Consider the following 27,138-nt stretch of genomic DNA (forward strand, 5'->3'; position numbering starts at 1 on the left):
CTGAGCAGGGGGGGTTGATGCAGCAGGGTGGGTATGAGGCCGATTGTAAAAGTGAACGAGCAGGGCCACGGTCTGGATGACTGATCGCGAAAACACAGGCCGTTGCATCAGCGGACTGGAGTACGGCGGTTTATGGCCAGGTCCCACTTTAGCACAACCACAGCTGCTCTTAAGACCCTCAAATGCACCATCAGTGGTTCTGAACTTGGCATAATGACCGAACTCTGCCTTATCATCAGAGGGGAGGAGAAGAACAGTGTGGAAACCAAAGGGGCTGAAATTTCAGCTGCTGCCAGGCGGCCCGGAGCCCCATCACACTCCCAGAATAGCCGGGCTGGGTTCCCGGCAGCCTCCGGCCGCACCGCAGCGGGGCTTCCGGCAAGGGAGACAGAGTCAAGGCCCCAGCAGCGCGGGGCAGATCAGCGGGGACTGGACGCTGCCCAGAAGCCAGCTTGGCTGGAGCGCCATCCGTGGTGAGTGCGGCGTGTGTGACGCTCCCGTGGTACCCTGGCTTTCTCCCTCACCTCCGGGTCCTGGCTGAGTTCGAGAGTCAGGGTGCCCTCAAATCCCAGGCGGGTTGGGGGGGGGGATCGGCGGGGGTTTGGGGGCTGCGACTGGGTCTTTTGAATGCCATTGAATGAATTGTGTTGGTGGCTGGCGGGGGCTGGTGAAGGGCTGAGTGGCTCCGAAGGCAGGCTGCCCTGTGTGCAGAGGGGATGTGAGTGACTGTAGGGGCCAGCAGCCACCCGGAGAACAGGGTTGGAGAAGGAAGAAAGGCCTCGAGAGGGAGACACGTGGCCCTGCCATAGGCCAGGCAACTGCTCAGCACTGCTCAGCACAGCATTGCCATGAGGCTGGCTTCTGAAGCGAAGGGACTGTCCGGAGAAGAAAGGGTAGCTGAGAAGAGGCTGGCCGTGCACTCGATGCCAGGTGCTCTGTGGCCAGTGTCCTTCTCCTGTGCAGGCCTGTCCAGATCCTTCGTCTATTTATTTCCTCCCAAAGATTTATTGAAGCCCTACTATGGGCAAGGCACCAAGGGAACAGAGATGGGTCAGATACCCATCTTTCCTTCAAAGAGCTTCTACCTGTAAGATGCGTTCATGACTAAGGCAGAAGAGGGAAGAGCCGTATGAGAGGTGACAAAGGCGCTCTGCAGCATGGCCCGGAGACGGGCAATCCAGTGGCGTTCCAACAAATGGGTTTTAATCCAGGGCTTGGCCTCAGTCTTTAAATCTGTAAAATGGGGGTAATGATATCGGCTCTATTGAACTCATCAAGCTGTAAGGATCCAATATATAGAGAAGACACTTAAAAGTGGTACAGTGTTCTACAGGAGCAAGCCATTATGAGTACTGCGATATCAGACCACCTAGCTTTTCTCTGAACTTCCTGGCCTGGATTTCTGGCCCAGAGGGAGGCGGGGATCTGAGTACATGGTTCACAACAGCGGCAAGGCCAAGGCTAAACCCTGAGCCTGACCTCTCTCTTCAAGAAGGCAGCCTCACTGAGTTGCTGGCCAGTCAATCCAATATTCTGCTGATATTTACTGCCTTTTTGAATTGTGTGTATAAAGCACTATCCTGGAGCTTTGAATGAAATCAGAAGCCATTCCCCATCAAGCCTATCGAGGGTTAGAGAGGCAAGATGTTTATGCAGAAGATATAATGAACAACGCAGAGCAGTGCCAGATTAGCAAATTCAAGTTAGATGGGGAGCTCTAGGGGAGCCATGGGGTGGGGTCACCAGCAAAACATTCTGCGAGGAGCACAGGACTTTGAAGGGGGACTGGTTCAGAGAGACCCAGAGGGGGCATCCCGGACAGAGAATGGGGGGCAGCCTGAGTAAAGCCACAGGAAGGCAAGTCCGGAGCTGACCGGACTTGGGAGCTGACCTCTCGGGCCGGAGTGGCCATTTCCTATGGGGGAATGGAAGGGGATGAGGCTGGTGTCTGGGTTGAGTGCAGGTTGCAGAGGCCTTGAATGCCGAGCGAGCAAGTTTAGTCTTTCACTTCAAGGCAGTGGGAACCAGGGAAGGTGTCAGCAGAGTGCCGGGATGAAGGCAAGGAATGTCCCCCAAAGGACAGGGGTTTGCAGGGTGACCGGAGGTGTTGGGGAGTGGTAGGAAGGCTGCAAGTGAGGTCACCAGTTTGGGGCCATTTAGCTGCTAGTAAGTGAAGGATATCCTGTCCCTGAAATGTTCTCAGATGTGGGGGGCGGGAGACCCTTCCTGAAGGTAAGAGGGAGCTAGATGGGGCACCGCGTATACGTTTCTTTTTTGGTTTCGGAAGGGATTAGTGGGCTGAGGGGCCTGAATCCTTGGGCCTTCTGCTTTGACCCTGGTTCCTAGAGTTACTGCCTGTTGACAGCTACTGTCCAGACCTGGGCACTCAGAAAATCCAGTTCTCTGGGATTTGGTTAGTGGCCACTGAGCCATGGCCGGAGGGGGGGTGGGGGTGGTGGCGGTTGGCAGAAGCAGATTTGTGGCCAGTGTGGATGGGCCTGGCGTCAGGTGACATTCCAGCAGGCTCTGCCCAAAGCCCACTTCCGGGTACAATTCCAGAGGGATCATCCATGGGCAGCCAGTTGTGGTGAATTAGTGTTTAGCTTGCCTGCTCCCAGGACCCTGGCTTCCTACTTCTTAAGGTGCTACCTTGGTACCTGGGTCCTTAAAAACAAACAAACAAACAAAAAAACCCAGGGGGCACCCACTATTTCAAGCACCGTTCCTATAAGCCTAAGAGAAAAGGAGACTTGGCCAGACAGAGTAGCCTGGGCAGTAACCAGTTAATATGGAGCCTGGGAGCAAGGAGAAGTCAAACGCACAATATGTTTATCAGCCAGTTGTGGGGCACCCAGCCGCCTGGCACAAGAATCCGGGTCCCTACCTGTCAGGGATCCAAGCGCCCCACCCCCAGCTCAGTGAGAAACTGTTCTCGCTTCACTGGGGCCAGGCCACAAGACCAAGGGCACTCGACCCCCAGGGACGGGGAGGAGGAAATGACTGCTGAAAGTGATTCCGCCAGCTGAAGCTGCATCCAGGACTCGTGCTAGCGGGAGAGACTCGTGCAAGCGGGTCTCTCTAGGAAGCACAGCTGACCTCTAGCCTCCCCTGACCACCCGGTGCCCCAAGCCAGGACATGGAATGTAGGGCATTGCTGGCCCCGGGGCGGGGGTTGGGGGGAGACGGACTTTTCCAGAAGGCACTGGGGCTTGCCTGCTTCCCAAGGCCTCCGGCTCTGGGCAAGGAAGGTGCACACTGTTTGCAAGGCCCCTGCTGTGAGGAGAAGGTCTGCAGGGAACCACCCTCCAGGGGCTGCATCTCCACTCTTGCTGCTACTGTCCTGACCTTGAAACAATGGAGCCACCACCACGTGACAGGCTCTGGGCCAGACCCTGGGGACCCAAGATGAGTGAGACATGCCTCCCTCTTGTGAAAGGCACAGTCTAGTGGGGGGGGGGGGCGGACAACGGTTAACAAGCTTGATGAAGGTACATTAGGGTCATGATACATCAACCATGCATGATGGGCTGTGCGTAAAGGGGCAAGGCCCAGGGTTCTTTCTGGGGAAGGTGAGGAAAGCTTCACAGAGGGAGCCTGGAGCTGAGCTCTGAGGCAGGGTTGATTTTGTAAAAATTTTGGTCACAGGAAGGACAGGATGTTGGAGGAAGAAGGAAAAGCAGAGGTGAAGGCCCAGAGCATAAGGTTATTCTGATAACCGTAAAACAGAATTGAAAGGTCAGAGATGCAGCTTCTAGAAGAGTTTGGGCCCTTTTAGCTGACAGGACTAAGGTTCAGAGGGGGTGCATCAGGAAAGGAGAGGCTGACCTCTGGACACCTGTGAGAGGCAGGCTGTGCGAGGAACATTCTAGATTGGGCTTCATCTGGATGTTACAGCGAGATGTGGGGGAGGGGTTATCATGCCCATGGAGAGGAAAGTGCAGGCAGGGTGCCAGGGAGATATGGTGACTTGCCCAGGTCACACAGCTGGCAGGTGGCAAAGCTGCTTCTGACCCCCGGGCCTTGTCAGTCCCTCAGACAATTGCGGCCATGGATAAAAGGGGTTCTGATGGCCCAGCAGGAACTCAAGCACTGTATTAGGGGAGGCGGGGAGCTAGACACTCCCCCACAATCCATCAATCCCGGATCTCTTTGAACAGCGGGTGGGCAGTATCCACCAGGGATGGCTTCCCAAAGTGTTATTTTTTGGTGAAAACCGGGAGTTCATAAAGGCTTAGATGCCTGTGGGTCATTAAACTGGGTGAAGGGCATATGGGGGGTGGGGTGCAGAGGACCCTGTACCTGGAGTCTTGGAAAGCAAAACTTCCCTTCTAGCCAATGCTGGCTGGTCCTGTCCGGAAGCACCCACCCCCGACCACGTGACTCACGGGGTGGGCAGTGATGGCGGTGGGGGCGGTGCTCAAGATCTGGACCTCCCATCTAGCCACCCCACATCCAGCTAGGCCCTGCTCAAGGGACTCAAGCTGAGGGCCCCAGGGATGCTAGAGGCTGAAAGGGCCAGGTCATCTGCCCCAAGGGCCTTGCCTTGTTTTGAAGGCAGATCCTGTTCCAGAGTGAGATGGGGTGAAAAGGGACCCAGCAAACCGCTCTCAGAAAACTGCGCTACATTTCCACGGCTATCCACTGCTCAAGGCTGGCAGGCCTCTTCCCAAACTCCCATCGGGTGGCCAGGCACCCCATACCCCAACCTTACCCCTGCCTGGGCAGGGAATGAGGTGGGGGTAGACTTGCCTCTCGGGAGAGGCCTCCGTCCCGGAAGGAGTTCCAGAAGCTTGAAAGCAAACTGAGATGTTGGGTTGGATCCACAGCTCACCGGCTTCCAGCCCATTTCCCCAGCCCCGCCCCCCGACTCGCGCTCAGAATTGGCTTTTCACATATGCTAATGAGCAACCCTCCCAGCAAACTGATTTGGGCATTAGCTGTCCTGTTAATGAAAGCTACTGGTCAGAGGCCAGAAGAACTTGCTGGGTCACTCTGGGCTCGCCCTCAGACACTGGAGGGTCGGGGAGACGTGGGGCAGGGGTGGAGTCACGGGAGGGAGACACGGAGTAGGGTACAACTGTGCAGCCGAACGCGCTCTTCCTCTTAATATTTAAAAGGAACGGAAACAATCCAGTGATCACCACACTCCCCAGACCTGCAAGCGAGGGCAAGGCACAGGGACGGAGGCAGGTTCTAGAAAACCAGGGCCCCACCGCCAGCCCCGGCCGCTAAGCAAACATTCCCTCCTGGAGTCGCAAAAGCCGGTGCGCGAGGGGAGGGGCAGGCCTGAGGTTTATCGCTCGGGCAGCTCCCGGTGATTCATGGAGTTTGACTCCTGCTGGTCGTAGACTGAGGCACCCAAACAGCCCCAGAGGTACCCCCTCACCTTTCCCCGCGCCCTACCCCCCCCCACCTGGCCACCGCCGGACACCCGCTGCCTCCCCTCCCCCCGCTACCCCTCCTCCCGGGCGCTCCAGGCTGTGCAAACACACCCCGCCGCCCGCCCCGCCACCGGCTGGCTCCGACCGCGCGCTGCTGGCTATCCCCCAGGCAACTCGGCGTCACGAGAACAGCACCCCGGAGGCCCGGCGCCCTGCCCTCCCTCCGCGTCCCCTGGGCCCTAGCCAGGTCCAACAACCTCTCCCTTCCCGGTGCGCCGCGGCCCCTCCGGGCCTTCCGTGCCGGCTAACTAGGCCCCTCTGGGCGCCCGCGGAGCCCGCAGCCCCAGGGGAAGGCGGCCGGAAAATCTCCTCCTGTTTACTGGGCCAGGGACGTCCCAGACTGGCTTCGCTTCCCCATTTCTGCAGTTCCCTTTCTGCTGATTCCTGGGGCCGGAGGGGAAAGGGTGGCAACCCGCCGATCCACCCCGAGGCAGGGAGTGGGGGGTGGGGCGCGGAGAGGGGCGGAGGGTATTTGAACTCGTGGAAAAGTCCCGAGGGGTGGACTCGGAGTCAGGGCCGAGGTGTCCCGGAGCGCAGGGACCGCGGGGGCCGGGTTAAACACTGTACCTCGGGGAACACGACCGTGAAGGCTAATTAGGACAAGTCGGAACAGGGAACGGGGACGCGGGGAGGGGAGCGCGCGCTCAGAGTTGGACTGAGTCTGGGGCGATCGCAGGAAATCCAGGCGCAGGGGAGTCGGGCCCAGGGCGACGTTTGCTCACTGTCCCGAGTGGACCTGGGCCGGGCCCACGCAGCAGGGACGCTCGCGGTTGGCCCTCCCACGCACATTTGGTGACCCCGGGGCCGGGGAAGGGCCGCGCGTGGAGGAGGCGGACAGTGGGTGTGCGGTGTGTCCACGTGTTCAAGCTCGGGGAGGGGAGGGGGCGCAGAAGGCGTGACAAAGACGGACTTTGTGTCTGAGTGTGCGCCTCCCTCCAGCCGCGAGCAGCGCGCTGTGCCCGGCGCGTGTGCCTCTCGGGCGAGCCAGGACGAAGGTGACGGCTAGGTGAGACGCACCAAGGTGGCCCCCGCGCCTGGCCGTGTGTGCGCGCTGGGACATGCGGGGCGGGAAAGCCCGCCTGCGAGGTGTGCTGGGCTGCCCCCCAAACCGCTTTCCGGAGGCAGAGCCGAGCCCGGAAAGTGAGTGCGCGTGAGTGCGCGCGCCCGCGGGCGGGGGCGTGGCAGTAAACAGCAACAACACTCACTCCAGCTCCGCCAGAAACTCGGTGCTCCCTCCTCGGCCGGAAAGTGCGCCTCGCCGGAGCCTGGAGGTGAGTCGGCTGGGGGAGGGCCGGACGGGCTTTGTTACTGTGCAAACGGATTGCACATACCTGGAGCGCTGCGGCCGCCCGATAAGCGCTTGAATGGAGGTGATGTCACGGTGATGCCGGCGCCAGCCCACCCTCGCCCGGAGAAAGGAGCCGAGTGCGGGGAGAGGCCAGGGCTAGAAGGAGACACCGAGCGCGGCCAGCTCAGCCCAGGTCCCGGGGAGAGGCAGGCCCTGCGCCCCGAGCCCCGAGCCCCCCGCCCGGGCCCCGCCACCCCAGGCCAGGACTGCGCCTGGCTCCGCGCCCCACGCCGAGTCCCTCTCCCCCCCACCCGCGCCCGGCTTGGCGCCGGAGGTGGCAGAGTCGGGCGGGCGGTGCGTCCCAGGTAAGGACTCCTGCCTTCCCGCTCCGCCCTCCCCTCCGCCGCCTGGGTCGGGCTGGCTGGCGGTGGGTGCGGGCAGAAGCCCGAGGGTGGAGGACCGGGGGCGGAGGACAGCGCCAACTCCGCTCGGTCGCAGAAACTTTCCAAACCGGAGCCGGCTGGGGGACGGGGGTGGGGGGAAGCCCGGCGCTGTCCCGAACCCCACAATCGGTGCCCCCTCCACTCCGGCCGCCTCTCTGCGTGAGGCCACCGTCAGCAGTGACTTACGGGCCGGCGCCCTCTCCGGTGCCCGTGGATGGGGAGGGCAGGTTTCTGTGGCCAGAGGGAGTCGGTGAGAGAGGCTGGGTCCCTGCTCATTCTGTTCCGAAGGCCGGGGGAGCGCCGGTGTAGACCCCAGGAAGCGGGGAGGGAAATTCTCCGAATCTTCCTGTAGGACGTTTGCAATCAGACCATCAAAGAGCCTCTACTGGCAGCTTGGCTTCTAGATCCCCGCTCCACTCCCCACCCCCATGGCTTTTCCAGGGCCCTTTGCAGCCGCAGGGGTTGGGTAGCGCCCCTCCATCCACCCGCCAACAGTTCTACACCCCCAGAGAAGCCAGTCATCTCAAAGGTCGCGATCTTGATCCTAAAGCGCAGGGACCAGAATGTGTCACAATAGGGTTTTGTGCTTCTGGAGGTCCCCACCTTGTGTCTTTCTATGTTTGGGGGGGGGGTGGGGGATGTTGGGAAGTAGGGCACATTCCAGAGTGGCATTCCAGAGCAGACCCTTGGATTGAAGACTTCCACGTTTCAGAATACTCAGGAAATTTTGGCCCAAAGGCCCACTTGATGTGGAGTCAAGGATGAGCTTCCCAGAAGCCCCTCCCTCCCCAACCTGGAGACCCCTGGACCTGAGTAAGATGCTATGGCCTAAGTACCTAAGTACCGAACTCCAGAAAGGGGGGGGAGGGGAGTGGGGAGAAGGGAAGGAGGTGGGAGCACTGTAGGTAGGTCCTAGCGGTTCTCCTGCTGGTCTTCTCAGTGCTGGCAGACGGGGAGGGAGAGTTAGGAGGATGTTCTGTAGTATCCCTGGGTGAGCTTAGGTGCCTTTGAGGGGGCTATCAAAGGTCATGGCATCCTGGGGCGCCTGGGTGGCGCAGTCGGTTAAGTGTCCGACTTCAGCCAGGTCACGATCTTGCGGTCCGTGAGTTCGAGCCCCGCGTCGGGCTCTGGGCTGATGGCTCAGAGCCTGGAGCCTGTTTCCGATTCTGTGTCTCCCTCTCTCTCTGCCCCTCCCCCGTTCATGCTCTGTCTCTCTCTGTCCCAAAAATAAATAAACGTTGAAAAAAAAAAAAAAATTAAAAAAAAAAAAAAAAAAAAGGTCATGGCATCCTGAAATGTAACCACTGGCTGTGTGTCTTTATCTTACTCGGTATCCTTGAGCCTAGGAGATTCAGACCGGGGCAGTGAGAAGCCCATGGTGCCCTCTTCAGGATGGTCTCCCAGGCCCTAGGGGTTCTCAGATTCTGATGTGAATGGTAGGGGGTGAGAGGGCCTGACCGCCTCTGATCAAGCCAGTCAGGGCCAGCTGGGCCTCTGAACCCACCGGTGCCTTGGAGGCCTCTCTGCTTCCCCCTGGAGAGGGAAAGAGGGAGGAAGGGGATTCTGGAACTGGATTGGGCTGACTCAGACCAGAGCTGGGGGCTGAGTAGCTCAGCTGGGGAAAGGGCGATTTCAGAGGTGATTAAAAATATTTGTATGACTGATTCCAGGGAGGTGAAGCAAAAGGGCCCCTTTGTCCAGAAAATAATCTGAGACTGGGCTATGCCGCAGCGGTGGTGTAGGAGAAATTCATGGGGCAGAAAGAAGTCCCCCTCCCCCTCCCGTCCTTGGTCCCACTGAGAATCTTGAAGCAAGGAGATGTGACTCCAGAATGAAGGAGGCAGGGGAGAAATGGGCACCGAGTCTGTTCAGCGAATGTTTTTTAAATGCCTCCTGTGTTCAAGGCACAGCGCCAGGTGTTGCAAGGATGCTAAGATAAACAGGTCTTGTCCAGTGCCCTCCCAAACCTTCCAGCCTCGTAGGGGAGACATACACACAGAATTTTAACCATCAAGGCTCAGAAGACAGCTGGGAAGTGCAGGGCTTAGGGACCCGGTGGAGGGAGAGTCTCTAGGCAGAGCTGGGTCCATTTCTAAAAAGTCCTTCCCCCTTCTCCACCATCTAAAAGATGGCATGGGTCGACTGGCTGAATCTGCGCTCCTGGAGGTCAAAGGACCAGTGCTGAACTCTTTTGAGCTTCCTGCTCTAAATCTGCTGGCTTCCAGGGATCGCTGCCCTAGGCCTGAGTTGCTGTATTCCTATGTCTACCTTCACCCTTGAATTTCCAGGGGAATCAGAGAAATGGATTGTATCAGGGTGGGAATGGTTTGTTTCATCTGGGGCTGGTAAGTTTCAGGGCACCTGGGCAGTTTGGTCCCGGGATGGGGAGGAGGAGAGGAAACAAGTTCCTGTTTCCTTCTTTGGAAGTTCCCACACTGGCAGTGCTGAGAAGCTAGGAGGCTGCTGGATGCCATCAGGGTAAAGGCATGTACTCCAAAAGCAAGATGGACCCAGAAGAATAAGTGACAGAGGGGTTGCAGAGCTAAATGGGACCGGGCTTGGGGTTTTTTCTGTAACGATATGGCTGTTATCAGATATGAACTTGTAGCGAATTGGTATCCTTTCCCCTCACCTCCAACCAGTCCTTAGATGTTATTTTGGAAACGATCTCCCAGACCTGTCCATTATGGCTTGTTACCTTTGGCCTTGATCTTTCAACAGGGGTGAACGTGTCCTCAACAAATCGATTGCCTGTGCTTTTTGCCAGATTGAAATTGTAAAGCACAGCCCTGGTTATGCCGCCTTGGTGCAAAAAACCAACCTTCCGTGGCTCCTCATTGCCTTCAGAAAAATGCCCCAAACTCCTTCCCTGTAGCATTTCTAGTCTGTCGCTAGCCACCTGCAGTCTCCCTTTACAAACTCAGTTCATACTTGAAGTTGATTAAATACTGAATAAAACACTGTTGAAAGATCTTCTCCATTCTGTCTTTTCTGACCCCTCAGTGCAAGGCTTCCTCCTCTGTGCCTTGTGGCACACCTTTTTCTCCCCAGAGGCAAATTCTGTTGTGGGGCACTTATTTTCTCATACCTTATTATGGCTCATATTTTCTCATACCTTATCTCTCATACTGGATTTTAAAAACCATCAAGTCAGGGACTGTATTTGTTCATCTTTGTAGTTTCCAGAGCTTGGGCTTTGTTCCCCTTCCCTCCCCTGGCCCCTCCCCCCTCAGATGCACAGTAAATATTTTCTGATGGAATAATCACCTGTTCTAAATGGGGACCCAGCGCAAGGTGGTGGAGGGGGGAGAAGTGCTTGAAGATGTGCAAATACCTGGGGGCCAAATCGGAGTGGCTTTTCTCAGGGCTCACTTCCACATCTCCAACTTTACCACAAGTTCTGGCTGCTTTGCTGTGAGCCCCAGACGCCCAAGATGGGGTTAAATGCTTAGGAACCCATAGCATGTAATCTGCAAATTATATCCCCTGGAGTGGTTCGACGTTCCTCCTTACCCATGAATCCTCTGCTCTTTCTTTCCGGCACTTGTAAATATGGTTTATGCGTTATTGATTTACGATTACACAAAGTCTCCTACAAAAGCTTATTTAAATGTCGATGCAGGGGAAGGCACGGTGCTTTTGCGTTACAAGTTAAGAGAAACTGAGCTCTGTGACCGTGCAGTTTTTTAGGAACACAGTAAAGATGTTAGTTTATGAAGAGTTAACGATAGGTGGTATCTGGGGGAAGGAAATAGCAAGCTTAACTGAAAAATGAAGTAGCTCAGAAGGTCAAGATATCGACGGTAATTTCAAGGGGCTTGTAGGATATGTATTAAAGGACTTTGAAAATTGATGCGCTTTTATTATGTCAATTTCACTTTCTCCATGAGTTTCTATTTTCCCTGATCCAGTAACAATACTCTTCCACTTCTCAATTATGGAGAGACGACGTTTCTACTGACTGGGATACAGGACTTTTGTTCACCTGTTAGAATTGGGTAACGGGGTGGGGGGGGGCACCTGGGTGCTCAGTTGGTTAAGCATCTGACTCTTGGTTTTGGCTCGGGTCATGGTCTCATGGTTCGTGGGATCGAACCCCACGTCGGACTCTGCTGACAGTGCACAGCCGGCTTGGATATTCTCTCTCCTGCTCTCTCTGACCCTTCCCTGCTCGCTCGCCCGCTCGCTCTCTCTCTAAATAAATACATAAATACATAAATACATAAATAAATGAGAGAGCAGGTTAACCAGGGATGGTGAAAACATACGGGGGTAGGTATCACCACCTCCAAAGGAGGAAGAAAGGAAGTGGGAAGAGGTGGATCATGTCATTCCCCCACGAGCCACTAGCAGTCACTATCAGCCCAGGAAAGCTTGGTTGCTGTCTTTCTGGAGGGTTCTAGGACCCCAGAAGTGAGAGAGGAAGAGGCAGGGTTACAACTAGTTCCTTGAACATAACGGGTGATATGATGTGCAGTACCTACGTTTCATAGTATTTTTGAACTTGGCTTTTTTTTTTTATAAAGTTTATTTATTTTGAGAGAGAGAGGGAGAGAGAGAATCCCAAGCAGGCTCAGCGGTGTCAGTGTGGAGTCTGATGCGGGGCTCGATCCCACGGACCGCGAGATCATGACCTGAGCTGAAATCAAGAGTCAGAGGCTTGACTGACCGAGCCACCCAGGCCCTTGAACTTGGCTTTTTAGAACATTTAGATTCTCTGTTCTCCAGGTAAATGTAAAGTCTCTCTTTGGACAGCTCACTGATTGGATGTTTCATTTCTCAAGAACCTGACACGTTCTTGACCTCCACTTCACACAGGGAACATCAGCTGTTCTTGAGAGCGGGGGTTTCATTTTCTTTGCTGCTTAGCACTTGGTAGAGCCGCTGTTGGGACTGGTCCGATGCGGAGTACATAGAGTAATCAGTTACCTTCCTGGTATGAATGAAAGATCTCTTTTTTGCCTTCTAGCTACTGCGCCTTAAAGTCTTCCATGATAGATGAGTTCTTGCATTGCCCTTGTCTGGTTCTTGCTTTTAAAATGTTAATGCCTCATAGGAGGATTTTTGCATGAAGTCATTAAGTCCCTAGCTGAGAAATTCGTTTATTTTATCCTTGACTCCAGCAACTGAGCTAGACAAAGAAGTTTGGATTCTGAAGAGGAGAGCTGGCCTGAAAAGTGGGCAGATGAAGGGCAGAAAAGGGAGGTGACAGGGAGGAATCCAAGGGAACTGTCTTCTTCATCTTTTCTGGCCGCAGGCCGCACCCTGTCATGGGTGCTCGTTAAGTACGCATTGCGTGAATGAGTGCGTGGCAGATTGGCCATGGACGTGGGCGTCACAGGGGCAGAGTTGAGGGGCACGGCATCTGGCCTGTTGAACTCTGGGAGTCTCAGGGCAGAGACAAAGTGCTAAATGTGTGGTATGCTTGCTTTTGACTTGCTCACAAACCCTCACACCAGCTACCAGAGCTCAGGGAATATCCGGATGCTGGATAGGCTAAGGGAACAGGGAACCTGAAAATTCAGTGGCACTTTCCTCCTTTTCCATGACGAGGGACAGAGATGACAAATGGGCTTCATCTCACTTTCCTCTCTGGTCAGTCGATATGCCTCCCGGGAGTTCTGTGTCAAGAAGGATTCTGAAGCTCAGGGGACAGTCTCGTCATCAGCTTGCACTGGCTGTCCTGGTTCAGGAGAGGGGAAAGCAAGAGACCCGTGTGTCCGAATCTGGCCGGCCTTGGAGGACTGATCTTACCTTTTCTTGCTCTATCTCTAGGGACCCAGCTGGAGCCTGGCCTGGGAGCCAGGATGGCCATCCCTAAAGCCTTGCTGACATGCCTGGGGCTGCCCCTCTTCCTATGCTCAGGGGCCCAGGCCCAGAATCATGTGCCACCCGGCTGCAGCCCGGACCTCAACCCCCTCTACTACAACCTGTGTGACCGCTCTGGGGCTTGGGGCATTGTCTTGGAGGCAGTGGCTGGGGCGGGCGTTGTTACCACTTTTGTCCTCACCATCATCCTTGTGGCCAGCCTCCCCTTTGTGCAGGACACCAAGAAGCGGAGCCTCCTGGGGACCCAGGTATTCTTTCTGCTGGGGACCCTGGGCCTCTTCTGCCTCGTCTTTGCCTGCGTGGTGAAGCCGGACTTCTCCACCTGTGCCTCTCGCCGGTTCCTCTTTGGAGTTCTGTTCGCCATCTGCTTCTCCTGCCTGGTGGCTCACGTCTTTGCCCTCAACTTCCTGGCCCGGAAGAACCATGGGCCCCGGGGCTGGGTGATCTTCACCGTGGCCGTGCTGCTGACCCTCGTGGAGGTCATCATCAACACCGAGTGGCTGATTATCACGCTGGTCCGGGGCGGTGGCGAGGGCGGCCCTCCGGGCAATGGCAGCGCTGCCTGGACCACGGCCTCCCCGTGTGCCATCGCCAACATGGACTTTGTCATGGCGCTCATCTACGTCATGCTGTTGCTGCTGTGCGCCTTCACGGGGGCCTGGCCAGCCCTGTGTGGCCGCTTCAAGCGCTGGCGCAAGCACGGGGTTTTCGTGCTGCTCACCACGGCCACCTCCATCGCCATCTGGGTGGTGTGGATTGTCATGTACACTTACGGCAACGAGCAGCACAACAGTCCCACCTGGGACGATCCCACGCTGGCCATTGCTCTTGCCGCCAATGCCTGGGCCTTTGTCCTCTTCTACATCATCCCTGAAGTCTCCCAGGTGACCAAGGCCAGCCCAGAGCAAAGCTACCAGGGGGACATGTACCCGACCCGGGGCGTAGGCTACGAGACCATCTTGAAGGAGCAGAAGGGCCAGAGCATGTTTGTGGAGAACAAGGCCTTTTCCATGGATGAGCCAGCCTCAGGTAAGTGGAGGAATCCCCTCCCCACCTGCCCATCTTTCCTTCTGCGCTGTTTGTGGCAGGACACGGGGCTGGTCTCCTGGGCAGAATGGAAGGTTCTCGGGTTTATCTATAATTTCCTGCCTGAAACTCCCTGAATTCCAGATTTGAAAAGTTTTTTTTTTTTTTTCCCCTGTACTCCTGTAGTTCATGAATGTATTTTCACTCTAAAATTGCAAACACCACGGATAAAACTCCCCTCCCCCACCCAGCTGTCTTCCCAGTTCTACTCCATTCTCTCCTGTTCCATCTTTAGAACGATAACCACCGATCGTGTACCTCCACAGGCCTCAGTTTCCCCATTTGCAAAATGGGGCTGATAATGGTTCCTGTTAAATAGGATTCTTGCGAGGAGTAAATTCATGCATGTGCTCGGCACTAGGAAAGTACTCTAGAAGTATTAGCTATTAGCTGTGTGTATTGCCATTAATTTACTATTGTTAGTACCCTTCCAGGACTTGTTTTTCTCTTAGGTATACATTCATAGTCTTGGTTTCTGTTAAAAGTCTTCCCAGCTAAGATTTTCTTCTTCTTTTTTTTTTTTTAATCTTTATTTATTTTTGAGAGAGGGAGAGAGAGACAGAGCGTGAGCAGGGGAGGGGCAGAGACAGAGGGAGACACAGAATCCGAAGCAGGCTCCGGGCTCTGAGCTGTCAACACAGAGCCTGATGAGGGTCTCGAACTCACGGACCGCGAGATCATGACCTGAACTGAAGTCAGATGCTCAACTGACTGAGCCACCCAGACGCCCCTCTTCTTTTTTTTTTTCATGTTTATTTATTTTGAGAGAGAGAGAACGAGAGAGAAACCCAAGCAGACTCCAAGCTGACATCATCGAGCCGGACGCGGGGCTGGAACTCACAAATCGTGAGATCATGACCTGCGCCGAAATCAGGAGTCGGACGCTTAAGCGCTTGAGCCACCCAGGCACCCCAGGATTCTGTTCATTTTAATAAAAGCTCTGTGCCACATACCAATCTAAGCAGCACCCGCTGTCCAGCTGGCTTGTCCCCAAGCTCCTGTCACGGCTCTTTGTTAATGGGATGGGGCTGTCCTGTTGGAGCCCAGCACTGGGGGTGCCGGCCAGCCATACAGCCTTGGAGGGGTCGGGCTGAGGGGGTTCTGCAATTGGAAGAGGCAGGGGTGGGTGAGGTTTCTGCAGCCTGTGCCAAGCCCCCTCTGGGAGTAGCTGGAGAAGCAGGCAGTAGGGGTGGGGTGGGGGATGATTCTCTGGGACCCTTGGCCAGTTGAGTTCCCAGTTTCCCAAGGGAAGAGTATTTCTCTGGCATTTGTTGGTCTAGCCTTTACTGAGCACCTACTGTGTGCCAAGAGCCGCGCCTTTCCTGATGTGTCCTGTGGCGTGCGGTCTCGCGTGATTTCTTAGCCAGCTGGCTACAGCCCCTTCACCCGACATGACCAGGAACTGGAGGTACAGAGCCCTGACCCCCAAGCCCAGACTGGGCTGATTAAGATGTTTGGGGGCTTAAGGCTTTAATGCCTGACTGTCAGTCACCAGCTCTGGGGTCTCTGCTAGAGGTGCGAGCCAGAGGCAGGGAAAGCTCTAGAATCAGAACTCCCTGCGCCTTTACAAACTGAGATGCCCATAATCTCGATCTGGGGGAAAGGAGTGATCCTTGTCCTGCCTGGCACTTGATCTTTGATCTGCCCACTGGGGCGGCCCCGGGCACAGGTGCACATACCCGAGCAGGACCGATTGAGCGCTTTGCGGGGGAGGGGGATGGGGCAGGGGGCAATTGGGAGGCTGGTGGGGGGGGCGGGGCTTGTGTGCACACTTGGGCAGGACCTTCCCTGCTCACCTCTGCTGCCTGGCCCGGAGGCCCCAGCAGTACTCAGCCTTTGTCCTCTCAAGGCAAACACTTCTGGGGCTGTGAGGGTTTTTCTTTTTCTTTCTTTTTTTTTTTTCTAAATGGAAAAATCAATGGAGCCGGCCCAGCACTTAGGAAGCCAGCCCTGTATAGTTGTGGTCCCTCAGAGCCGCGGGCCATCAGTCTGCAGGAGACAGACAGCCGCCCGCCTCTCCTTGAGGCACAGCCTGCCCTCGGGCCCCAGGGGTTGGTCAGCAGCTTTCCTCCGACACCCTGGGAACCCCAGCAGGGGAGAACAGATCGGGATGCCAGCCGGGCCGAGGCCCGGGGAGGTATTCCTGGAACTGAAAATCATTCTGGAAACTTGCCAGCGGGCCACAGGACAGGAGGTACACTCAGTCCTCCCGGTGGGGCTCTGGGCCGTGGGGTCCTGGAGGGTCAGCATCCAGTTCTGCTTTGTGATGACGTGAGGAGTCTCAGGCTGTGGGGTCTCTGCTGTGCCTACCCTAGTGTCTAGCAGCTGGCCTGCAGTGATAGAGGCCAGCGCTGGAGCCTGGCCATCTTGGAAGGCGGCCGAACGAAGGCCCATGTGCCCCTCTTGGCCTCTGGCCCCGCAGGGCGGATGGGGATGTGGAGGTTGCTGACAGGAGCAGTTTTCTTTGCTGAAGTGGGGGGAGGGGGTGGTCCTCACACGGCAGGGAAGCCTGAGGGGAAGGCAGGCAACGTCCTGCTTGCCTTGATTCCCGACAGAGGCATGCTGGGCTCTTGAGGGGCCCCCACACCTGCAGCCTTGCCTCCAAGCTGGCCAACCCCGGCCAGGCTTCCTCCCTGGGTTCGATGTCATCCCTGGGCAGGTGAGACCCCCCCTCTTCCCTCTGTGTGCTCCCCTTGGGGAGCCCTGCCTGAGAGTCCAGCCTCCAAACGGCTCCTGTGTTTCTTTGCAGCTAAGAGACCGGTGTCCCCATACAGCGGCTACAACGGGCAGCTGCTGACCAGTGTGTACCAGCCCACCGAGATGGCCCTGATGCACAAAGGCCCGGTGAGTGGGGTCCCAGGGTCTCTGTGACCCTGCTGGGGTCACGGAGCCCAGCCTGAGCGGGCAGGTGCAGAGGCCGTGTGGCCAGCGCAGGGTGGGGTGGGGTATGGATGGAGAAGGCTGGCTTCTCCCTCTGATGCATCAGGCTCAGGGAACCAAGCGGGGCTCCTGATGCCCTTTCTCCGGAGTTGTATACACCGCCCTCAGCTTCACCGCAGTGGGACCTGCCCCGTGTCATGGAGCGTCGCACGGTGACTGAGGTCCCTTGCTGTGGAGAATGCAGAATAGGCCCTCTTTGAGCTGGTGGAGGTGCCAGCTTTACCCTAAGCAGCTTAGGGAAGGACAGAGGAAGGTCTCAGCCAGGTAGGTAGGTAGGTGTCATTCTTTGGTGCCCCCAAAGGCACAGAGGACCCCAAAGCAGATCCAGGTTAGTATTAACTCCTCAACCACAGCTGTCCCAAGAGGGCCCAGGCTCCCTTCCCCCCACAGGCAGAAGGAGGCAGCTCTCAACCTCACCACCACCCCCCCCCCCACCCCCCGCCCAACAGTGGGTTCTGGAAACCAGATGCTCCATTAGCCAGTGGGGGGTGGGAACAGGAAGACAGGGGTTTAGATTCTCACTCACTCCATATATGTTCCTTCTCCCGGGCTGGCAGTCACTGTGGGGAGAGGTCAGTGACCCGCCTTGGCAGGATGCTGGGAACCGGAAACGAGGGAGGTCAGCGGGGTGGTGTTCTCATCCCGCCCCCCTTCCCTGCCGTGAGCCCTTGGGGTGGGGGGCAGGGTGCAGTGAGCATCTGAAACTTACAGTCCCAGACCCTTCCTTCTCCCGAAGCTGAACCTGCAGCCGGGCGCTGGGAGGGGCAGGGAGTCTCTGAAGGACACCGAGTCTGCTGGTTACAGCCTCCGCGGCTGTGGAACCCCTCCCTCTCCCCCACCCCTGGATCCTTCCTTCAGCGGATGCCCCAACCTTGCCACCCTTCACTCACCTGTGCACCTGAGTCCTGCTTCCCTGAGTTGGGGGTAGGATCTGGACGGACAGGGATATTTTCTCTGATGTGGTGATTCTCAAAACGTGGTCTCCAGATTCCTCAACCCCCCCCCCCCCCACCGCCCCCAGCATTACCATCACTGGGGAACTTGCTATAAATGCAAACTGGATGGGGCTGGTGGTTAGCATCTCTTCAGTGGTATCATCTTGATAACTTGGAATCTGCCACATGGGGAGTACCCGCCCACAGAAATCAGTGGAAGGTTCCCTCCCTCCTCACCCCAGGTAAACATTTACCAGGCCACCACTGGGTTGGATCCTGACTAGGTGTCGGCTGTGGCTTAAACTGCCCAGGTGATTCTGTTGCACACCCAGGTTGGAGAACCACCCATCTAGATGTCCCTGGAGCTAGATGTCCCCCTAGGGCATCTGGGGGTTGCAAACCAGTGGGAGGAGCACCCGGGGCCCGAACCTGGGTGCAAACGAGTGGAAGGACCAGCCGGGTCTGATGAGACAGAAGGCGGCTTGGGACCCTGAAGCGGCAGGGGTTTCGTGGCGGGTCTTTCTGTAGCGATAAGGCAGGTGGGGCAAGGAGTTCACCTTCCCTCCAGGGTGAGAGCTGGGCCGGGTGCCTCTGGGCCCTTCTCACCCCACAGTTGTCTCCCCCCCACAGGAATAGGGCCATCACAGCTCTAGCCAGATTCCGGGCAGAGAATTTGTTGTGTGTGTGTGTGTGTGTGTGTGTGTGTGTGTGTGGTTTTTTGTTTTTGTTGTTTTGCTTTTTTGTTCTTCAGTTTATTTTGAGAAAGAAAGAGAGAGAGATGTGGGAGGTGCAGAGAGAGGGAGAGAATCCCAAGCAGGCTCTGTGCCAACAGTGCAGAGCCCGATGTGGGGCTTGAACTCACGAATCCAGAGATCCTGAAGATCCTGATCTGAGCTGAAACCCAGAGTCAGACGCTTTCACCGACTGAGCCTCCCAGGCGCCCCGAGAATTTGGGTTTTAAGTCTCCACATCTGACTAGCCGGCCCAGGCTTCAAGATGAGAAACGTGGGCTAACCGAAGGCCGTCCTCGGCCAGGCAGACAGCAGCTGTGAGACTGCCGGGTGGTGTAGTGCCATTTGGAGGCCTCCGGGAAGAGTCTGGGGAGACGGGCGCCTGGGAGCGTTACCAGGCAGGCAGTTGCACTCAGTATGTGGTTCACCCTCCACTGGGCCCCAGGATTTCCCTAAGGCATTGGGAGCAGGAGGGAGGGGGCTTGAGCAAAGGGTCCTTCAGAGAACAGTGAAGCCCCAGGACCGTCTGAGGTGACAGGCGCCTCCTCTGTGTCTAGAGGCCTGGAGCTCTGCAGGGTGAGGCTTGAGGTCAGAAGCCAGCCCCTCCGCTTCCAGAAGTGGGGACACTGCTGGGGGAGGCGGTGGGGGGAGCAGGGAGGGGGCAGCTGGCAGGCACGGCCCCGCAGGAAGCAGAGTGTTTGTGCGTCCGCCCTGGCGGAACCTGGCTGTGAGACCTCCTGTCCTTCCTTCCAGTCTGAAGGAGCTTACGACGTCATCCTCCCACGAGCCACCGCCAACAGCCAGGTGATGGGCAGTGCCAATTCCACCCTGAGGGCCGAAGACATGTATGCGGCCCAGAGCCACCAGGCAGCCACATCGCCGAAAGACGGCAAGAACTCCCAGGTCTTTAGAAACCCCTACGTGTGGGACTGAGTCGGCGGCCAGGAGAAGGCAGGCAGATTTGGGGAGGGCCCTGCGGGGACCTGGCCCGGGAGAAGAGCCCACTGCTCTCCTACTTCCCTGACCCCTCAGTGGCTCCAGGCGACTGTGCCCCAGAGCCAGGAAAGCCCTCCCTGTCTGCCAGTGTTTGGGCGGGTGCAGGAGGGGTGTCCCAGGGCCCCCCTCTCCCCCCCGACTCCTCGGTGTTTGTGGAGTTGAGAAGCTCACCCTAGCTTCACTCTCCAGCCAAATAGTGTTCTTCTTGGGGGTGGTGGCCAGTCCGTGCCAACACTTTCTGGAATCTTCCAAGAGATTCCTGCAACCTCAAGAGGTTTCTCAGGAGCGTCTGTCCTGGGTCTTGCTCCTCTGTGAGGAGCAAGGGTGCCTAATAAACACGTTTTTGCTTTATTAGCCCTTCCTCTGGGAATGTCGTTTCTGACCTGGGCTCTTGGTCACCGAACGGGCCTCCTCCTTTACGGGCTGTGGGTGGTTCCTCTTTCTCCCTCCAAATCCAGTTCGTGTGAAAGCTGCTGCCGATGTTTCCTTCCATGCAAGCAAGTAGCTGACGCCTGTACCCAGGGAAGGAGTCTGCAGCTGAGCCGGGGTAACCCTGTCGCGTGCAGTTAGAACGAATTCGGGGCCCAGCTCCTGTGTGGGGTCTAGTCCAGCATCTGGGTTTATCTGAAATCAGGCAGTTTTCCTCCGGGACCTCCTCCACCTGCCATACGTGAGGCCAGAGCAGGGAAGGCAGGGGCCCGCCATCAGGCAGCTCTGTGGGTAAGGTGTGGGTAAGGGAAGCTAGGCCGACTTCAGACCCTCTTCGGGGCAATGGCCGTCAAGGTCCTTTAGGGGACGAGGTGGAGAATCACCGCCCCATGCCATTAGAGCACGCTGTGCACTGGGACTTGTTTACAAAGTGGGTTTCCAAAGGTGGAAAGGGTCGGCCGGTTCTGGTTGGTTTCATCCCTGGGCAGTTATTAACACATTCACTCGCTCAGTCCTTTACCGTAAACACAGCCTTTCCACATCAGCTCATTTTATTTTTTATTTAAAAAAAAAAAAGTTTTTTAGCGTTTATTCATTTTTGAGAGACAGAGAGAGACAGAGCGCGAGCTGGGGAGGGGCAGAAAGGGAGGGAGACGCAGAATCTGAAGGAGGCTCCAGGCTCCGAGCTGTCAGCACAGAGCCCGACGGGCGGCTCGAACCCACGAACCGCGAGATCTTGACCTGAGCCAAAGTCGGACGCTTAGCCGACTGAGCCACCCAGGCGCCCCCACATCAGGTCATTTTAAACCTCGTAGCTGTCCAGAAAGATGGACAGGACAGTATTCTGTCCTCTTTGTGGAGTCAGCATCCCAGAATCATGCCATTGTAGGGTTGGACAGGGCCTTAGAGGCAAGTTAGGGGTTTCGAGGTCCTGGGCCCTCTCACAGGTAAACAGACTGAGCCAGAGAGGCCACACAGCCTCTAGAAGTGGCCACCCCAAGACCGGCCAGGTTGTCTTTGAGACCCACCTTCCTAGGCCTACCCTGGGATGGCCAGTGGGCCCCAGTGGCCGGGGCCTGGATGAGCGCAGTGCTTTGACCCTTGAACACCGGCTCAGGGCTTTGCAAAGGGGCTGCCAAACCCGCCCCTCCCAAGCTTGGGAATGTTTCTCCCCAGCTGGTCAGAAGCTATTTTCTGACACCGGTTGCAGGGAAAAAACAAATGTCTCTATTGGAAGGGAGAGAAAGGTTGCCGGAAGAAAAACAAACTTCTCCCAGAGTTTCCCTTCTATGTCAGATTGCACCAGCCCCCCCGGGGCCTCAGACACTTTTTTTAGTAAAAGTCAGTGCTTGGGCCCCGAGCGGTAGGGGGGTCCCCTTTGACTCTTGTTCTTTCTGGTTGCTTTAGGCTCAGTCCCCGCAAAATAAAACAAGATGGTAGAAGCCCTCCTCCCTGAACCACACGCCGTCCTGATGTCCTCAGGCCTCTTTCCAGGCTGGGCAGGGCCCAGCACCTCTCCCGCCCTTGTCATTGGAGCTGGGAGGGACCGGAGGCCACCACCCTGAAGCAGTGGACTGAGTGGGTACCTGTGAAGCCCCGAGGTGTGTGGCTGGGGCCCCGGGGCCAGCCCAGCCTTTCCTGGTCCCCAAGTGACTGAGGCCACAAGGATCTGCAGAACTGCCAGGCCTGCCTCCGTCCCCCGTCAACGCCCTTCCCCCCCCCCAGTCACAGCCCGCGTGTCCCCGTGCTGTGGTTCTCCAGATGGCCATCCTCAGATGCCCCGTCTTCATGCCCTGGGCCTTCCGGCTGTTTTGGTGTCCAACATCAGCTTGCCCCGCCTGCGCCTGGGTGAATCTCCTCCGTGAGTGTTGGGAGCAGAGCCCTGGCGGAACTTGGCTCCTGTCTTTCTCATCAGGGCCTCCTGCTGCCACCTGGACCGTGGAAGGCCCCTGAGCTGGGACAGAGCTCAGCCCGAGGCCTACGCAGACACCGCTCTTCTTCGCGGCTTGTGGGTGCTGGGTCTCAGCCCCTTTGGTGCTTCCCTCACATGCCCCTTTACGCCACAACCCCATGCCTTCCCCACCTGCGACCGACCGGGGTGCATCGAGACACAAGGTGGGGTCTGGGGCCGCATTCTCAGGGGCCGGTTGAGAGTCCCAGGCCACGTGGGTTGGGGTCTCAGCTGCTCACAGAACTGGGACTTGGCTGAGGTACAGATCTCTGCTGGCAGTGTTCTCTCCCATGACATGCTCCAGAGGGTCCTGATGGCCACGGAGGGAATGGAGGGGGGGCATCCTTTAGGACCTGATGACGGTGGCACCGAGGACGGAGATGTGTACAGCTGGAGACTCGTGGGGTGGGGACGAGGTCTTCTGACTTGGTCCTGCCCCTCAGGCAAGAGTTGCCTCTGGGGGCCCAGGGTGAGGGCTAGCTAGAACCAGAGCAGGACCCGACCTTGCCCTGTAGTCCTCCCACAGCTCTCCAGCGCCACCCTCCTGCCCCTAAGCAGGCTGTGCCTTTGTTAACTGGAATATTTTTTCGGAGCTAAATTGGGCTAACAGGTCCTGCAGAGAGAGTAGGGCCACAGACTGTGTGTGACAGCACGCCCCCCCCCCCCCATTACCGATCCCTGTACTGGGTTACTTACCTCCATGAATGGAGCATTACGTCCCTCTGATGGAGGGGAAGGGGGAGCCCTGTGCACCTCAGGCTTCTCTTGATCTAGGTTAGCGGCCCCAAGATCCCTCACAGTGAATAAAGGCACTGTCTTTGCTTTTCAAAGTGATAGTCTCCTGTGAGTCCTGGCCCCGCCAGGCAGTCCCGCAGCCTGCGGTGAATGTGGGTTTGTTCATAGCCTGAGTCCTCCAGGGATCCATGCGTAGGCTTGGGAAGATGGGCTCCTGAAAGATACAGGCCACCCTGGCTTAGTTAGGGACACCCAGTGGCCCTGCTCCCTCCAGTCCTTGGCCAAGTGGAGACAATAGGTGTGTTTTTAGGAGAAAGGTGCCTTCCCCCAAGTGGTCCAGCTACATCACAAACAAGCCTGGAATGGAAAAAAACTAGAAGAGTCTAGAACCTGTTGCCGGTGACATCAGACCTTGGTAAATTTCACACCGACCAGCCAGTCAGCTGGAAGCATAGTTTGGACCCTCACTGCTCAGAATCAGATGACCTCATCCTCTGTGAGGAATTACAACCACAGAAACCCGGTGTGTTCCTTGAGAATTTTTCTGGGATTTCATAATACATATTTGTAACCTAGTCTCTTTGCCTTCTAGACCAATCGAGGCTGTTTGATTCCAACGAACTTTTTCTTGGCTAGGGGTTTATTCTAAGGGAGGAAACTGAGCCTCCCAAAACAGCCAAAATGCATGGCCCCGCCCGCACCCCCACAAGGTCTGGGAATGTAGGGATGGGGCAACAGAGGAGGACAGCCCCTCTCATAGTCCTGCGGCAGCCTGGTATGCTGGAGGCCATCACTGAAATACAAGAGCTCCTGGGAAGGCAGACAGGGCCGGGGGATGATCAGTACCTCCCCTGAAGACCTGCCAAGGGCCGTGCCCGGCACACTGCAGTTTTGGCTCCCTGTAATTGTTTACAACTCACATAAGAGAGCAAGAAACAAACAGGCGAAGTGACTTGCCTGGGGTCATGTCCTCCAACCCGTTCTCACCAAACCTAGCCCTTTTCTCTAGCTCCATGGGGTCTGCAGAGATCAGACTCAAGTTCAAGTGACCAGATTTTGTTTCCGGTCTGCCGTGAGCCTCCTGGGCCCTCCCGGAAGCTGCAGCCCCCGCCTCACAGCAGCCACATGAATTATTTAGTACCTGCGCCTAGCAGGGTAATGCTGACCTCACCCTCACCCTTGGGTTGAGGGCGCGGCTCTGACCTTCCCCTCACTGAAAAAGGGATACTAACGGGTGGAGGCTGGGGTGGTGGACCCCTCTGTGGGGTGCGGGTGAATGAAAGAGGTCCGGGGAAGGAAATGAGGACCAGAAACCAACTGCCCTGTCAGCCGGAAGCAGTTCCGCAAAGAGAGCGTGACCCAGGTATCAAGACAGCTATGGGTTTCGGATCCCATTGCTTGCTTAAGTAGCTGTGTGACCTTGGGCAGCTCCGTTTGCTCACGGGTAAAACGGAAGTACTAATACCCCGAGTTGCTTTTTAGTGTTCTAGCTCCTCAAGTTCATTCTGTGAAAGTCACAGCCAAGGCAGAGCTTCCAGGAGCTAGCCGTCTAGTGTTTTCTGCCTAGACACAATGGTTTCTCGGCCAGATTTCGCTGAATGCTGTCCTCCAGAGGGTCCACCTTCCCTTTTCTCTGCTGTCCCCCAAAGGTCCCAGGGAGGTTGGGATAGCGGGTTGCTTGGATTGGAGGGGGATGCTAAGGAGAGGGACAGACCTCCCCCAGCAGCGGTTGTCAATCCAGGTTTTCAGAGGGTCACCTGGGGCACCGGAAGTCAAGAAACCACGCTGAAGAGGGGGGATTGAACTGCTTTCAGTCCACAGCAAATGTTTACCGAGCTCCAACTCTGGGGACTCACAGCCTAACTCCTCCTTTGCCAAGTCAGACGCGAGGGCTGAAGTAGACGTGGTGGCAGCGGGGTCCCTCCTGGATCCGTACCGGTCGGTCGGCCTTAGGCAGGTGGATCACGCTTCCACCAGCGGCCGCTCCCCGCCCCCCAACACGGCTCCACGCTCCTCAGGTGGGACCTGGCTCTTACTGGCTCCTCTGACTCTGCCTCACTTTCCTCATCTGTAAAATGGACCTCGAGCCTCCAGCTCTGCTTAAGCCGTGGAGGTGAGGCCCCCGGCAGTTTGAGAGGTGACCCCAAAGCACACGCTGTGCTGAGGGCGCGCCCTCGCGTCCTCAAGGTCTGGCGCAGAACTGGGTGCACGCAGGACTGTTCCTGGAACAGAGATGCGGGGGCCCGAATCCCAGTGGCTTTCCGCTTGGTCCCCAGGCCCCTCCAAGCCACCGCCGGGGGCGCCCGATTCTGACCCGGCCGCCCAGAGCGAGCACGAAGGCTCCAGCGTCCGACGGGGCCGGGGGCCTGCGAAGGTTTTAGGGAGCCGTTAGCCGAGCGCTCCCGCCGCGGCCCTGCCCTCGGGGGCTCCAGGCGGAAGGCGCCGGCTCCCGAACGCAGTCGGCCGCCGCCGCCACCGCACCCAACCCACCTGGCGTGCTGGGACGTGGGGGTGGGGACCGACTCGGGGCTCTGACGTCACTCTCGCGGGGGCCGCCCCCGGCCAACCCCAGGCCGCCTCCCGCGCCCCGCCCCGACCGCCCTGCAACCCGATCCCCCTCCGCCGGGACGAGCCGGCCCCGACCGGCTGGCTCCGCTTCCACCGCCAGCGGGGAGTGGGCGGTAGCGTGGCCCCTCCCCAGCCCGGGGGCCTGGCCCAGACCCTCTGCTTCCGCTCAGCCTCCCCTCCCTTGATTGCAGTCCTTTGTGAACTTTTTTCCTGTGCCCTCCCGGTCTGTTTGGCCCCAGACGCAGGCCAGTACCTGTCGCGGTCATCCCGGTGTCTCTGGGCCCTGAACGAAGCCGGGGCCCAGGCAAGTAGGTCTTTGTCCCCCACGAGGCGGAATCCCTTCCGGGAGGAGCGCTAGGCTCATTACCTTTGCATTGCGGGGTGCGATGGGGCCCCGCGCACTGGGAGCACCATCGCGGCCTCGGGGCTGCCTCCAGAACACAGAACAGAGTTTCTGAGCCTCAAACCACTGACATTGGGCCCGGATCGTTCTCTGTGGTGGGTGCTGCCCTGTGCATTGTAGGATGCTAGCATCCCTGGCCTCCACCTGCCAGATACTCAGTATCATCACCATCCCCCTAGTTGTGACAACCGAAAATATCCCCAGACATCGCCCAGTGTCACCTGGGGGCACACTGGCTTGGGTTGAGAAACACTCCCCTGGGGTATTACAGTGGCCACGGAACCTGCTGCCCACAGAGCAGGGGGTCCTGAGCCGGGACTTCTGCCAGCGGGGACTCTGGGACGGCATTCCTGGATCCCCTTCTCCACGAGGGTTTACAGATGCCTGTGGCCAACCTAGGGACTGTGACCGCTGGCCTGACAGCATTTGGGCAGCATGGTGACCAGCCTGCTCCTCTCGCCGTGCAAACACCTTCTGGCCCCTGCCCTGATGTGAGTGCTGGCGGAGACCGGGGACAGAGAAACTCGGTGCACTCGGGTGTTCCTCTGTAGCAGCCGGTAGTTGGGCACCAGAAAGAGACAGGGTGTGTCTGTGTCAGTCAGGCAGCCTCAGGGGTTGGTGGAGAGGAGGTGGGGGAGGGGACGCAGCCGGCTGAGGCCACCAACTGAGCCCAGGGGCTGTCAAGTCGGAGGGTTAGGGGAGCATCCTGGTCAGCTGGGGTTCAGATGTGGACTCTTGGGGGCCGACCAGATGTGGCAGGGCTCAGTCTCTCTTTCCACAGGGGAGGCAAAAACCAGGCGCGCGCGCTCTCTCTCTCTCTCTCTCTCACACACACACACACACACACGCATACATGTGCACACACATGGAGGTTGGGGGGCCAGGTAGGGGAGCAGGGTTTTAAAGGACAGAAATAAATCAGTCCCAGCTGGAGAAGATTCGTTCTGTTCCTTAACCAGGGATGTTTGGGGGTGGTCATCAAGTTGGCCTCAACATCAAGATGTTGGCATCAGATTCCAGCAGCATCTGCCCCCCACCCCCCATGCAAAGTAGAGTTTCCAAAAGAATCCAATCCCATACTTAGAGGGGAAGGTTTTAACAGTGGCCCCTCCTCCTAGAGATTCATATCTACCTGTATTTGCACAGAGTCAGGGGCGCCTGGGTGGCTCAGTCGGTTAAGAGTCCGACTCTTGGTTTCAGCTGACAGCGCGGAGCCTGCTTGGGATTCTGTCTCTCTGCCCCTATCTGTGTCCCTCCCTTGCTCATGTTCTCTCTCAAAATAAATAAACTTTAAAAACAAAACAGAGAGTCACAAGTCCCCATACCAGTGTAAGGTGGAGGGGGTGGGTCACCGGGGCCAGGC

The 27,138-nt window shown here is 57.3% G+C and overlaps 1 protein-coding gene across 6 annotated transcripts; it reads left to right on the forward strand.

Annotated features, from left to right (window-relative positions):
• Positions 1 to 401: 401 nt before the first annotated feature.
• Positions 402 to 22,480, forward strand: GPRC5C (G protein-coupled receptor class C group 5 member C). 6 transcript variants are annotated; one of them, XR_003964741.1, is made up of 6 exons: positions 5,902 to 6,712; positions 12,948 to 14,030; positions 16,837 to 16,931; positions 19,447 to 19,596; positions 20,148 to 20,236; positions 21,526 to 21,572. XR_003964741.1 is itself a non-coding variant. In XM_030296110.1 (5 exons), exons 2-5 carry the CDS (start codon positions 12,980 to 12,982, stop codon positions 21,556 to 21,558), a joined length of 1,329 nt encoding a protein of 442 aa, XP_030151970.1. In that variant the 5' UTR covers positions 402 to 473; positions 12,948 to 12,979; the 3' UTR covers positions 21,559 to 22,480. The 6 variants fall into 6 exon arrangements, 5 of the variants coding, with proteins under 5 accessions (XP_030151970.1, XP_030151971.1, XP_030151969.1 ...); XM_030296110.1 differs by lacking the exons at positions 5,902 to 6,712; positions 20,148 to 20,236 and adding an exon at positions 402 to 473 and having other exon boundaries at positions 21,526 to 22,480; XM_030296111.1 differs by lacking the exons at positions 5,902 to 6,712; positions 20,148 to 20,236 and adding an exon at positions 5,348 to 5,374 and having other exon boundaries at positions 21,526 to 22,480.
• Positions 22,481 to 27,138: the final 4,658 nt, after the last annotated feature.

This window comes from Lynx canadensis, chromosome E1 (assembly GCF_007474595.2).
Source record: "Lynx canadensis isolate LIC74 chromosome E1, mLynCan4.pri.v2, whole genome shotgun sequence".
NCBI lineage: Eukaryota > Metazoa > Chordata > Mammalia > Carnivora > Felidae > Lynx > Lynx canadensis.

Excerpts from the sequence above, each read along its gene's own strand:
- GPRC5C (XM_030296110.1), top strand. The coding sequence starts at position 12,980 with ATGGCCATCCCTAAAGCCTTGCTGACATGCCTGGGGCTGCCCCTCTTC. Across the intron at positions 16,932-19,446 it reads CCCTGATGCACAAAGGCCCG|TCTGAAGGAGCTTACGACGT; the intron begins GTGAGTGGGGTC and ends CCTTCCTTCCAG. Across the intron at positions 19,597-21,525 it reads AAGACGGCAAGAACTCCCAG|GCTCAGTCCCCGCAAAATAA; the intron begins GTCTTTAGAAAC and ends TGGTTGCTTTAG.